At 40.4% G+C, this 12,200-nt stretch overlaps 2 protein-coding genes across 10 annotated transcripts in view; both read left to right on the forward strand.

Moving 5' to 3' along the window:
- Positions 1 to 12,200, forward strand: part of LOC131672570 (uncharacterized protein CG43867) — a 126,215-nt gene that overhangs the window by 95,584 nt on the left and 18,431 nt on the right. The window lies entirely within an intron of this gene.
- LOC131672571 (serine/threonine-protein phosphatase 6 regulatory ankyrin repeat subunit A-like) lies at positions 253 to 5,108 on the forward strand. Its single transcript, XM_058949892.1, has 2 exons — positions 253 to 310; positions 3,609 to 5,108. The coding sequence occupies exon 2, from the start codon at positions 3,777 to 3,779 to the stop codon at positions 4,953 to 4,955; it is 1,179 nt and encodes a 392-aa protein (XP_058805875.1). The 5' UTR covers positions 253 to 310; positions 3,609 to 3,776; the 3' UTR covers positions 4,956 to 5,108.

Consider the following 12,200-nt stretch of genomic DNA (forward strand, 5'->3'; position numbering starts at 1 on the left):
GATGAAAAAGTACTGTAGCGTTTTCTAGGTTTTTCCGTGCATGGCGTGTTGACTACGGGCCTTCTTAGTAGTGCGAACGTTGCCTATTGTGCTCCCTAGTAGCGTAATGTAATATTAATTCACGTTTTTCTACTGATACCGATATCTAGTTCTCGATATATATTCCGACTGTTTATTAGAAATAATGTAATAAAAGTGTAGTATAGTTAAGAAGAAATAGTACGTTACCTAACTAGTGCGGAAGAGTAAATCGCCTCGCTCGGGCGTCAGCCCCACACGAGTCAAGAATCTATTTTTCCGGCCATATTAGGTATAGTAAAATATCATATATATATATATATATATATATATATATATATATATATATATATATATATATATATATATATATAATATCAAAACAACGCGTAAAAACTTGAATTCAAGCTCATGTTTTTCACCAAGCGTGCGGGAAAGTTGTACTTGTGTTGAAAACATAATTACAACTTACATAACCTAAAAATGATAGACTAATAAGTTTCTTTTTTTCAAGTTGCATATAGTTATAGGAAGTGGCAATTTTTCAGAAAAGAAAAAATATTTCGTAACATCTGGTATTTACTAGTATATATTTAGTAATTTGGAAAATTGTTACAATTTATTTCATCACCATATATTTACTGAATAGAATTCTATACAGTCAGAGAGGCGGTATTTATATACAGTCGGGGAGCTCCTCACTTGTATAGCACCTATTTACTGATTAAGTGCCCTCTGTTAGTATCAACTCGAACTGAATATATATCAGTGAGATGTTTGCGAACACAATATGAAATTTTCTGGACTCGCTGAAACCTTTTGTTAAATTAAATCCTATAATTAGCAATATAATTATATATAAAATTGAAAGCCTGATACCGTTCATGTTTTTCTGAAAAATATTCCTGTAATTATTACACGATATTATATTAACCCTTAGCTGCAACATTGGGGTCGTTTGTGACAATGCCTCAAACGGTAAACAAATAATTTTTTGAAATTTTTTGTAAATTATATATTTTTTAACATACTAAATTGAAAATTTTTTGTAAGTCATATTTACTATCTTATAAAACAGCAGTTAAAAATCAAGCATTATTTTCTTCATTGCAACAAAAACAAATTACTTTATTCAAAGTAGATGAATAAGTCGTGAGGATCCAAAACGTCCCAGTGTGACACTTAAGGGCTCAGATAAATTTTATTAAATAGAATAATTTACTTTATTTTTTTTACATACCAGGTAAGATCAATTTGGATACTACTTATTATCCCCATTGCTAAATAAAAGTATAAGAAAAAATCACAGCAATGGCACAGTCAGTAAGTAGATAATTTTACTTTTGGAAAATAGAATAGTTTTATAATATATATACTGCCGGCCATACACTTTTACATTAAAAAATTGAAAGTATTATGTCTTTAAAAGAACTTAAGACGCAGAGACAAGTGGGAGTTCGTTTATAAAGTAAGCTCTTTTTATGAACTGCCAACTGACGTGAATCGCGAACATAAAACATTTAAAAAATTTTTTTTTGAAACATTAATTAAATGTTCAAATTCTAAATTTCATGGCTATCATAAATTTTTTGTCGATTACAAAAACGTACCTTTTTGCAAACTCTGTCTAAATTGTTTATTCAAAAGTATGTACAATTGTTTCTGAAAATTGATGCTTTTTTACTTTTGATGTCTTCATAAATCCAATTAATAGAAAAACATGTAGAAAAGCATTGTAGATGAATTCATTTTTTTTACTTAGAATACTGTACAATTTTATTGCATTTTTTTCGAGCAAATAATTTCCAACTTTTTTTACAAACAGATTGTGTAATATATTATATTCAATGCGATAAAAAGGTAAAAACAGTTCTAAGGCATGAAGTATTCGTATTAATTTGATAAAATTTGAAAAAAGCTACAATATACTGTACTTTTTTTTATGAGATTTCTTTTTGAGAATTGACAGGAGATCAAAGATTAACATGAAATTAAACATTTTAAGGTTGAATCCGCTCGATGGTAGTTAATTTCTGCATGTAGCAATGACAATCTGAAAATGATTCAGACTCAAGCACGAGACTGACGTTAATATTTTAAATAATGAGGCTAAAATACCTTTGAAGCGCATGCGATCGTATCTCACTTTTGAATACAGTCGAACCTAACGCACTGCCTGCTCTCGGGAGTAGCCGACCCGTGCACTGCACGCCGCGCGTCAGCCAATCAGAGCGTTGGACCAGGTGTGCGTATACTCCCGCTGGTGAGCGGAGATCTAAGGGGCCCGAATAAATTTGACACCGGAAAATATTATACGCGCTATACTTTCTAGAGAAAAACAGTAAATTTGATGGTTAAAAATGTATTCCTTACTAAATAAAAGTAAATATTAATGCATATTTTCCATAAAATAAATAATAATATTTTTTGTAAATAAATAATGTTTTGAAAATAAATAATGTTTTTTGAGTATTGCTTTTTCGTGGTATTTAAATTTTAATGAAATATTAAGGTTAAAAATGTTTCTCATTGACAAATAAATATTTCAATAATGCTTATTATTCAATCCCGGAAATGTTTATTTTTCAATGAAATTACATATAGAGAAAAATAGGAAACTTGTATTTTTCCAAACCTAAATTCTAAAAGTTGTTTATAAATATTACATATTTACAGTGCACAACTTTGAAAAGATTGAGTTTTCAATTTCTAAAAAATATTTAATAGATCAAAAATTATTAACAGTTAAACTTGCAAAAAAAGTTAATTTTTCAATTATTAACTTTTTAAAAATGTATTTTAAAAAAAAACTACAAGAGACGTTTTCATCTTAAAATGACCCAAATTATCTATAAAAAATTGTTTTATTGAAAAAGAATTATTTGTACACGATTATTTAAACAACTGAGTTTTAAACAAAGCCTAGGGGTTTGTCGTAAAAATTATTAGTACCATTGGATTCAGCAGGTAAAAATACATAAGATTACATGGTTTTTACTTTCTGCCGTCTTAGAGTATACGGGATGATACCCGGTTCCCGGATTAGCAGTATACGGCAGTGTCTGCCGCGCAGTGCTTAGGGAGAGAGAGCGCGTAGTGCACGGGAAAAGGCGGTAGGAGGTAGTGCGTCAGGTTCGACTGTAATTGAATATTTTGAAAATTCTCCTGGTTAAGGTTCAAAATCACTATTGACACATTGTGATCTTACTGATCGCACGCGCAGATGATCGAATTTGACTTTTTAGAGTTAAACATGATACTATAAATCCAATAATTTATTTAAATGCACAAGATATATAACGATACAGTGATGTACTATTGTGCAGAATGCGTTGATTTAGGTGATGTTTTATTTGGGTTGGGTTGTTCGATCAGAATTAATTTAATATGAACGTTAAGAATCATTAAAAATAGACGCTTACAATAATGGCATTGATAAATGGATAAATTTTATCAACCACCATCATATTTCTAGAAAATAAAATGATTGTGTATATAAGTGAAATATTGATTTAGAATCAAACAATTTTTAAGTTGTTTATAATATAGTAATCATAATCATAACTTTTGTTCATAACTTTTTGTTTTAGAATTCAGTCAATAAGGAATTTGACCCTAAGTTGATAGACCAGATCGAAAAAGGAAAAAATACTGATGCTAAATTGCTGCTACAATGTACAAGTAATGAGCCACGAGATCTAATTGACAATACTGGATCAACTTTACTTCACTATGCAGTGAAGTTCAATAATATTGAAATGGTACGTCATCTAGTACGTTTAGGCTGCAAATATGATGCTTACAACAATGAAAGAGACACTCCATTGATGCTCGCTATTATGCATAATCAAACGGATTTGGTGGAAATTCTTTTGAAGCCCATCAACATGAATTTCAATGATAGACATTTTAAGAAGTTATTTGAGATAATGTTCAATTGTGGCAAGGTCCGGTCAAACATTGTTAAGCTGGCTTTCCAAAAACTGAAAAAGGCTGATGACGAAGCAATAGCGAAGCTGTTGCTAGAAACAAAATGTCCTTTATATTTTGCTCTATTTCTGAATAGAGTTGAGGTCATTAAGACGATGATAGATAATGGCTGTTCTGTCAACTCTAAGGATCCATTAAACGGCAATTCACCTCTGCATGTAGCAGTCGCTTGTGGAAGTTTGAATCTGGTGCAGCTATTACTTAAACACAATGCTGATGTTAATGCTATAAATAATGAGGGCAAAATACCTGTGAATCGCAAAGAAGTTTATTGCTCTCGCGAAGAATTGGAAATTCTGAAGATTCTCGTGGAAAAAAAATCCTTATTAACATCTCGTGATAAAAGTGGTCGCATGCAGATATTAAAAATATTCCAACATGGAAATGGCTCTGCAATAAAAATTGTATTGCGATCAAACATTGATTTGAATGCAACGGATTCAGATCGTAATACCGTGATACATTACACTGCATCGAATGCGAAGGCAGATATATGGCCAATGTTAATCAAGCGTGATTTTAATCCAAATATTCAAAATTGTTATGGTATTACGCCTCTCCATTTTGTGGCATTTAAACACGACTTACGTGCCATTAAGTTGTTGTTTGAAAAAGGTGCAAACGTAAACAATTCGTGTGTAAATGGCGTTCCTCCATTACATAACCTAATAATTAGTCATAGACGCCCTGGTCATTTCAATAAAGATTGTATTCAAGAGTTTCTTATAGAACAAGGAGCAAATATACAATATGTAACTAAAAATGGCCATACAATTTTAAACGCATTGAATTTTTCGCAAAATTTTACATTATTAGATATTGTAGTATCTCATTTAGCACTCATCGAGGCGCAAGATACGATGATTGTCAAAACACTTCATCGACAAATTAATTCCACTGACTGGGTAAAATCTAGCCTAAAGATTTATAGATTGAAACTAGAATAATTAAAAACTGTTAAGGTTCACGAATCTGTCACGATTTTCAATTTGCTGGTCGACAGCGAAAGAAAAATTTTAAGTTATTTACGTAACAACCAATTGGCTAAAAAAGTACGTCGTCTTTTGATCTCCAACAGTCATTGCTTATATTGGTGGTACTTCGAAGTTCTTAAAAAGCGTATAAATAAAGCTTTAGACATCATCAAATGGCGACCGAAAGCGGCAGTTGCCTTTTGCACAACTTTAGGCAATCAAATTAGATTGGCAGATTTTATTATTAATGAAGTTATGGTTTACCTAAGTCTTGAAGACATAAAACATCTGGCTTCAGTGAAATATTTTGACCGAAATACCAATAAACGTGAAGCATCCCATTCTGGTAACAACAGTAGTCATAAACGTAAACGTTTATAAGTTTTTCTTTAATCATTTTCTACTGTCTACTTTTATACTTCTTATGTATGTATTTACAATAAATATTTTGTTGATATCAACATAAATGCTTTGTTATTTATTGTTATTGTAAGCAATAGAAAATTGTCGACGTAATTTAGTTGTTCATAATTTTCTATGCCACTTATTTTCATTTCGGGACTATCAAATGTTTTTGTGAATAGCATAATTTTCCTTTAGTTTGTTATTTACATGTATTAAAATTTAATCTACACTCATTATTCAGACAATTAGTAATTCTTTCATCTTCTTGTTTAATAATTTTTTTTTTTTAATACTTTTGTTATTAAACCTCAAACTAGTGATTCGACTACTGATTTATTCCTGGATTTTATCGTCTATTGCTATAATGGTTCTTTTGAGTCATCTTTCTTAAGTCTACAGTAATATATGAATAAAAGATTTTGACTGCCGTTTTGCATTATCGATCGCACAGGCTAGTCGGTTCATTCACGCTTGACCACCAAGGTTTAACCCTCCATTATTTAAAAAACACAGGGAAGAATACGTTCGCTTATCAAAAACAATCTAATAGATTGCTATAGACGAAAATCGTGGCGAGCTCGAATTTCCATATGACCAGACCGCATCGCTCGCACAAAAGCAATCCTCATAATCCCGCTCGCAATTACGCGAGGGTCTCGTGTACACTCGAACGACTGTGAGTCTGATCTTCGTGCCTGTCCCTCGTCCACTCCAAATCTCTTTGGCAAACGTGAAACCCTTTTGGTCTAAAATCTGGTCGTCGACCGCGAAATTCCGTCCAATTAGCTTCTCTAATTTCCAGCGATCGATGTAAACACACGTACGGTCGGCCGATTAAAATTTACATACGCACGGAGAAAATGCTTTCGCTTTCGGGCTGAAAATCCACTGTAGAGGTTGGTTAATTAGCAAGAGGGGTTTGGACGATGTCGACTTTGCGTTCGTGAGATGCGCCCCTTGTGGGCACGAGCCGTACGGCCGTTGCCGAGTGGCGTTGATAGGACTACGAAAGCACCGTTGTAGCTCTTTGGTTATTGATGAACAGATGGAGGGAGAGAGAGTATAGTGCAGACCGTAGGCTAACTGAGTTTCGCCCTGCGATTGAGGGTGAGGCGATCGCTGAACTTGGTGCGGTCGTGAGAAGTTTTACTTCTTTTTTTTTCTCTTCATCGCAACGATGGGATGATCGTGTTATGGAGGGTTTAGGGGGTATTTAACTGAAGTTTATGAATTATTGAGTACCGACGATCATCGTTGGATATTGTGATATTTAGTGTTCATCAGATTTGATCTTTAAAACGGTCGTCGGGATGTGATTCATACGATTTAAAAAATTACTTACTCGTTTTTTACAAAAGAGCATACGTTGAAAACCAATAAACGTGGAATTGTCGCTTGAAGGAAAGAGATAATAATTTATACAAAAAGTAATTCTCACTTGCGTCTCCCGGATATGTCAGCCAAAATTCTATATATAACAAACATTGGAATTATCATTTGTTGTGAAACTCACATAATATGATCACGTTATAAACAGATTTTAGACGAAAATGATCGAACAAACATCAGAACAATATCTTCTTCAATTGATTTAACGAAAAAAGGCGAAAGCTAACTATCGTTCCACGCTCAAATCAACGCGAAGCTCCGCGTAATTCCACGTTTAACGAACAAAAAAGAAACAATAGGCACCTCGGTGAACCATTAAATCTCGCTTTGCCAGTATCTGCAAGAAAGGGAGGAAAAGAAAAGAGGAGCGCACAGTTTTCCGGTAAGCATTTTTAATTTCTCTCTTCCGCGAGCAATATCCACTTTCTTAAAGGGCTGAAAGTCGCGGTAAAAAGAAGGAGGCGAGCCAGCCAAGAATACAGCCGGCGCTTCTCTAGCGCGGCGATTGTTATCACTTTTAATTACGAAGGCGCTGTGTGTCGCCGTTATTACAAGGAGCCGCCGGGCTGGCGCTAAATATAAAAGTATATCCCGCGATTACGCGCGGCAGCAGCGAGCGAGTCCCTCGTTATGAAATCGCCCCCGGGAGCCCCGTGTATTAATTACGCGCCAGTGCCAGACTGAGGGAAAGCACGATCTGTGTTACTGGGACCGATGCAGAGGCTACGGGCAACTCTGTGGCTGTGCCGCGAGTCACGGATGGAGATTTCATTATTTGCGCGCTCGAGAAACGTCACGGCTGCGGATTTTTACATTACTTGGCTGAAAATTCATTTTGCCGCGGGCAAAATCGAGACGGCATCTTTGTCCGTTTCAGTCTACGTCTACTTCAGCGGTTCGACGGCTCTTTGATATCTCTAAACTTGTCAAGCACCGAAGCTTGTATACGTTCAAAATCAAGTGTCCCTCAAAGGACGAATAAAAAGAACGGGAGCTACAACAAAAAAAAAACCTCAAAGTAAAACATCAAAACCAAAAAAAGAACTCTTTCGTATCTACTAAACTCTCAACGACACTCTTACGGCATCACCCTCAAAGTCTCAATGTAGATTCACTCCAGGAAAAGAAAAAAAGCAAAACAAAAAAAAAAAAAAAGAACGGAAAGTATATATGCTCGCGCGCGTTTGACGCCACGCCGCTCGTAAAAAGAAAAATCCGAAGCGTCGGATTCATTTGTACGAGCTTCGTCGTCGTCGTCGTCGAGTGAAGTGTCCTCCTTCACTGTATAGCCTCTGCCGCGAACAAACGGGTAAATAAAAGATAGAGGGAGCTTGCACTTTTCCAGTGGGACGATAAACGCCAGCACCAATGATTTTTCGCCTGCTTGTTTTTTTTAAGTGCGTCCGCGTGATTCCCGGCACGCTCACATGCGCGCGCGTGCACGCGGGAGAGTGAGAGAGAGAGAGAGAAAGAAGTGTTTGAGTAGTTGCAAAGCTCTCTCAATGGCAGCCATCACAGAGGGAGTTTTTGCCAGGAAAACTGTATCGATCGCGTGGAGATGTCACGATTCTCGATTGATATTGCAGAGTATCCTCGAGGATGTATTTTCCATTGTCGAAAGTCGATTTTGTAAATTTTAATAGACAACTTCGAATGCCGAATCACTCCATCTTCCGAATTCGATTGCCACTGTTGGTCACCAGGAGAAGCCACAATCCGTAGCGTTATTGACGTTGAGCTAATAATAAATATCCATCGATTCGATCAACATGGTACGATGAAAAAAGTTAGGATCACGTCATTCCTGCATCTGTACTCACCTGCTCATTCTTAATTTCTTGATGAATGAAATGGCAAAGTTAGGACATCGATTCAGCATAATTTTATCGTGCACTGAAGGCAACCATTCACACTTGGCACTTGGCGATACGTTTCCATGAAATTGCGTCGACGGCAAGACACAGAGAGCGCAAGCAATAAAGTAATCAAGCCGCGCCATCTTCGCGAATGGTCCGTCATTTAAGCGATCCACCTCTCTCTCTCTCTCTCTCTCTCTCTCGGCAGTGACTTCCATTTCAAAATCACTCGCCATGAATAACAGGCTGCCCCATCGGCGACGTTGCGAGCAATCGAAGGCAACAAATCCAGCGATAAGGCTGTTATTTGCGAAACGGCCGCGTTTTTCATATTTCAACGGGGCGACTCTTAAGCGAGATAAAGAGGCATCCCCGAGGAGGCGTCGCGCAAGTGTTGCCGCGCCGCCGCCGCGGTGTGCAGCCCAGATAAATGTGTATCTCGTGCATAATGTACCTGGCGCGAGAAGCTCGGAGATATAAAAGCGAGATAGCGTGAAAAATAGTGCAGCGGACGCCGTATGCCGAGGAACGAGATGCGCGACTGCGACTCCTTCGGCTGAATTCGTTTCCGCTTGCGCGGGCAGTTCGATCTCGCGATTCCGGCTCGCGACGGGTTCGCGTTTCGAGTACCGTGGCGTTTCCATCGAATTTTCCGCGAATCAATTGGCCGTTTCGTTCGTCGCCGTAATTGCCCGTGGTGGCCGATATGCTCGCCGGTACGTCCCATTTCAATCGCATTGTCGATCGTTCGCGAATGCCAAGCTACCTCCGCGTTGCGAAGCGCCGTCAATTTCCGCGCGGAGAAAAGCGAACCACCGAGGAAGAGACGCCGAGCCGTTGGCAACGATGTCGGGGGCCCTCGCCGTGCGCCACGACAAATTGAAAGTGAGCACGCGCCGGGCGATGACGTATCGCGCGGGCACGCGCGTCATAATACTGCCATCGATACGCGCAGCGAAGAAAGGCACGCCTTGCTGCCGGTGTCCGCGCAATCCTCAGGTGGCGCCCCTTCAATTTAGCCCGCAGCGCGCGTCTTCCCCGGAGAGCGCCTCTCTTTCTCTCTCTTGCGCGCGCGATAAATTGCCTACGCGGAGATATCTCGTTTCCTTAGCGAGCGCGCTAACTGGCGTTCCTCTCGCGCGCCTGGCCGAGAGCGACGCGCGCCAAAAGTCCAGGGCGCTCGCGCCGCCGCGGCGGCGGCAATTTATAATCCCGACCGCGTCTCGCGAGCGAGCCGAAATAAATGGTGCGTCTCTCTCACTTGCTACGCACCCAGGACGCTTCCGCCTTGATCGCGGCCGGATGCGGCTAACTAACGCGGCTCGCTCTTGCCGGACGAGATCATTTCGCTCGAGAGCTTCTTTGTTTTTTGTTTTTTGTTTTTTTTCCTCTTTCCGAAGCGAGCGGGCAGCCCGACGGACGATCTGTGACTCGCGCTGACTCCTCTTTTTTGGGAGCACACTCTTCCGAGATGTGGATTTGCCTGGTGATTTGTGGGCCAGTCGATGGACAAATGTGGACTATTGGGAACGCCTAACGCCAGAAGATGCGTTATAGTCACGAGTTGCTCGCACTGAATACGTCCATCGCGTTCGCAAGCTCAAACGACTGCGATTTCGTTAACTTGGAGATTTATCGACAAGCGTCTGTCGCTGCGTCGCGCACTTGGAGTTTCGCGAGCCTTTTTGTCCGACTGGACTAACGGAAGGAGTTGTAGCTTCGTCTCTTCGTCCAAATCTCTCGTTTCTGTTAAAAGCCTTGTAACCACTTCCAAGTGCAAATAACGTTAGAAACGTTTGCAGTCTTTGGGTGACCGACTTGTCACTCGTCATTAAAATATCGCTTAGCCCAAGCGAACTCGCGCAATTATAGGATGCTTGCTCGCCGTCGTGAGTGACGTTTTTGCCCGCGGAGAAGATAATATCGGCAAACGTAAAAGCACTCGCGAATTTACCCTCGCATCGCATCAAGGAAGGTCAATGTAGTCGGACGTTCCGCTGTTTTTAGACGACCTAATATTCGCATTTTCGATCGCTCGACATTGCCCTCGAACGTAAACGCCTGGTGATCGCGTACCGAAGGTGTACGGAGAAGCGTGCGAACGCGAGCAAGCAAACCGAGGAGCAAAAAGAATCAAATAAAAAAGACAAGAGAGATCGCTGGCAAGGAACACGGCCAACGAAGACTGGCAGAGAAATTAGAGGTAGGACACCCAACACCGAATTTCCGAAATCGTTACTGCGGCGGCACGCGGCAGATTCCCTTTATTACGAGCGTAACCGCACGAGAAGAAGCTTTCGGCTGCTATACACTCCCTCGAGGAAAAAAGATATTGCGCGCATATACCGACCGACACCTTTTGTGAGCTCGGATTTCTCGGACGACACTACCTTTTATCGAGGTCTCCTCTCCTATATGAGCGCGTATAAATCGCGCGCTCGCCTCGCCGAAAAGTCTCCTTTCGAAAGGGCCGAAAAAAGCGGAATATCTCTTTTTCATGGCTGTGCAATCGATTTGTCGCTGATTTACGCTCCGACTGCTTCGCTCTCTTTTATCGGTGAGACGTATGCGTACGTATTCGACTTTCTTTTTTTATAGGTTCGCTTCCCTTTATGTTTTTTTCCTCTCTTCCTTTCGTGTGTGCTTTTTTGATTTGTACGTCGTCGTCGTTAGATTTGCTCGAGAGCCAACTCGGAATAGCGTTTGCGGTGACGCACGAAATGGATTTGTCAACTGCGTGGCATCAAACAATTGGCAGTTCGATCGAAAGCTCGATTATACACGGACGCTCGAGTTGGCAAAGACGTTCCCTAACGCGCCTCAATCGTCAACTGTCATTTTTAATCTTAGCCCGATTGTCGAAAAACGTTTCCTGCTTGATTTCCGGTTCAGCGCGTCGAATGATCTTAAAGCGATGTGATCCGGGAAGCTTGCGCCTGCGATTATTCAGCGCGTCGAAATTATCTTCCGAACAGAGGCAAAAGCAACCGAAAGTCGGCGACGCGTGCAACACCAATAGCAGAAATAGCGCGGGCAACAATATACATTGCGGATATATCGTGTAGCGTAGGTACGGGATACGCAGGGGCCGCGCGTCGCCGGTAAATCACGTCGGCTAGCTGGCAACAAACGATGAACAATGCTGAGTGCGCGACGCTCACGCTGCGCTGGAGCGTAAATCAGCGAGGCTCGCGCGCACTCCAGAGAACGACGAAAAAGCCCGTCCTAATTGTGAATTCGCGCGTCGAGGTGATTTTAATTGATCAGCCGCGCACGAGCGCAGGATTAGCCTCTTCGAGGCTTCGGGAAATTGCGAGGACAGCGGGGGATGCGTTTTCGAGGGCTCGATGCGCCGATTTAAGAAAAAGGTACCGACCAATCGCTCGGTCGAGCGGCGAGGCGAGCGCGCGTTCAAGCCTCCCAAGCCGGCGCGGGATATGAAATTTAACGAACGAGCGTTCGTCCCACCAAAGCCCATCGATATCGGCTGGACTATCTTCTAATCGTCGCCACTGTCCCTCTCTCTCGCTCTCCGCTTTATATCGATCGATTTGCGCGGCTGTCGCGT

The sequence above is a fragment of the Phymastichus coffea genome, unplaced genomic scaffold (genome assembly GCF_024137745.1).
Source record: "Phymastichus coffea isolate CEN01 unplaced genomic scaffold, Cenicafe_Pcof_1.1 PCOF00153, whole genome shotgun sequence".
Classification (NCBI taxonomy): Eukaryota; Metazoa; Arthropoda; class Insecta; order Hymenoptera; family Eulophidae; genus Phymastichus; species Phymastichus coffea.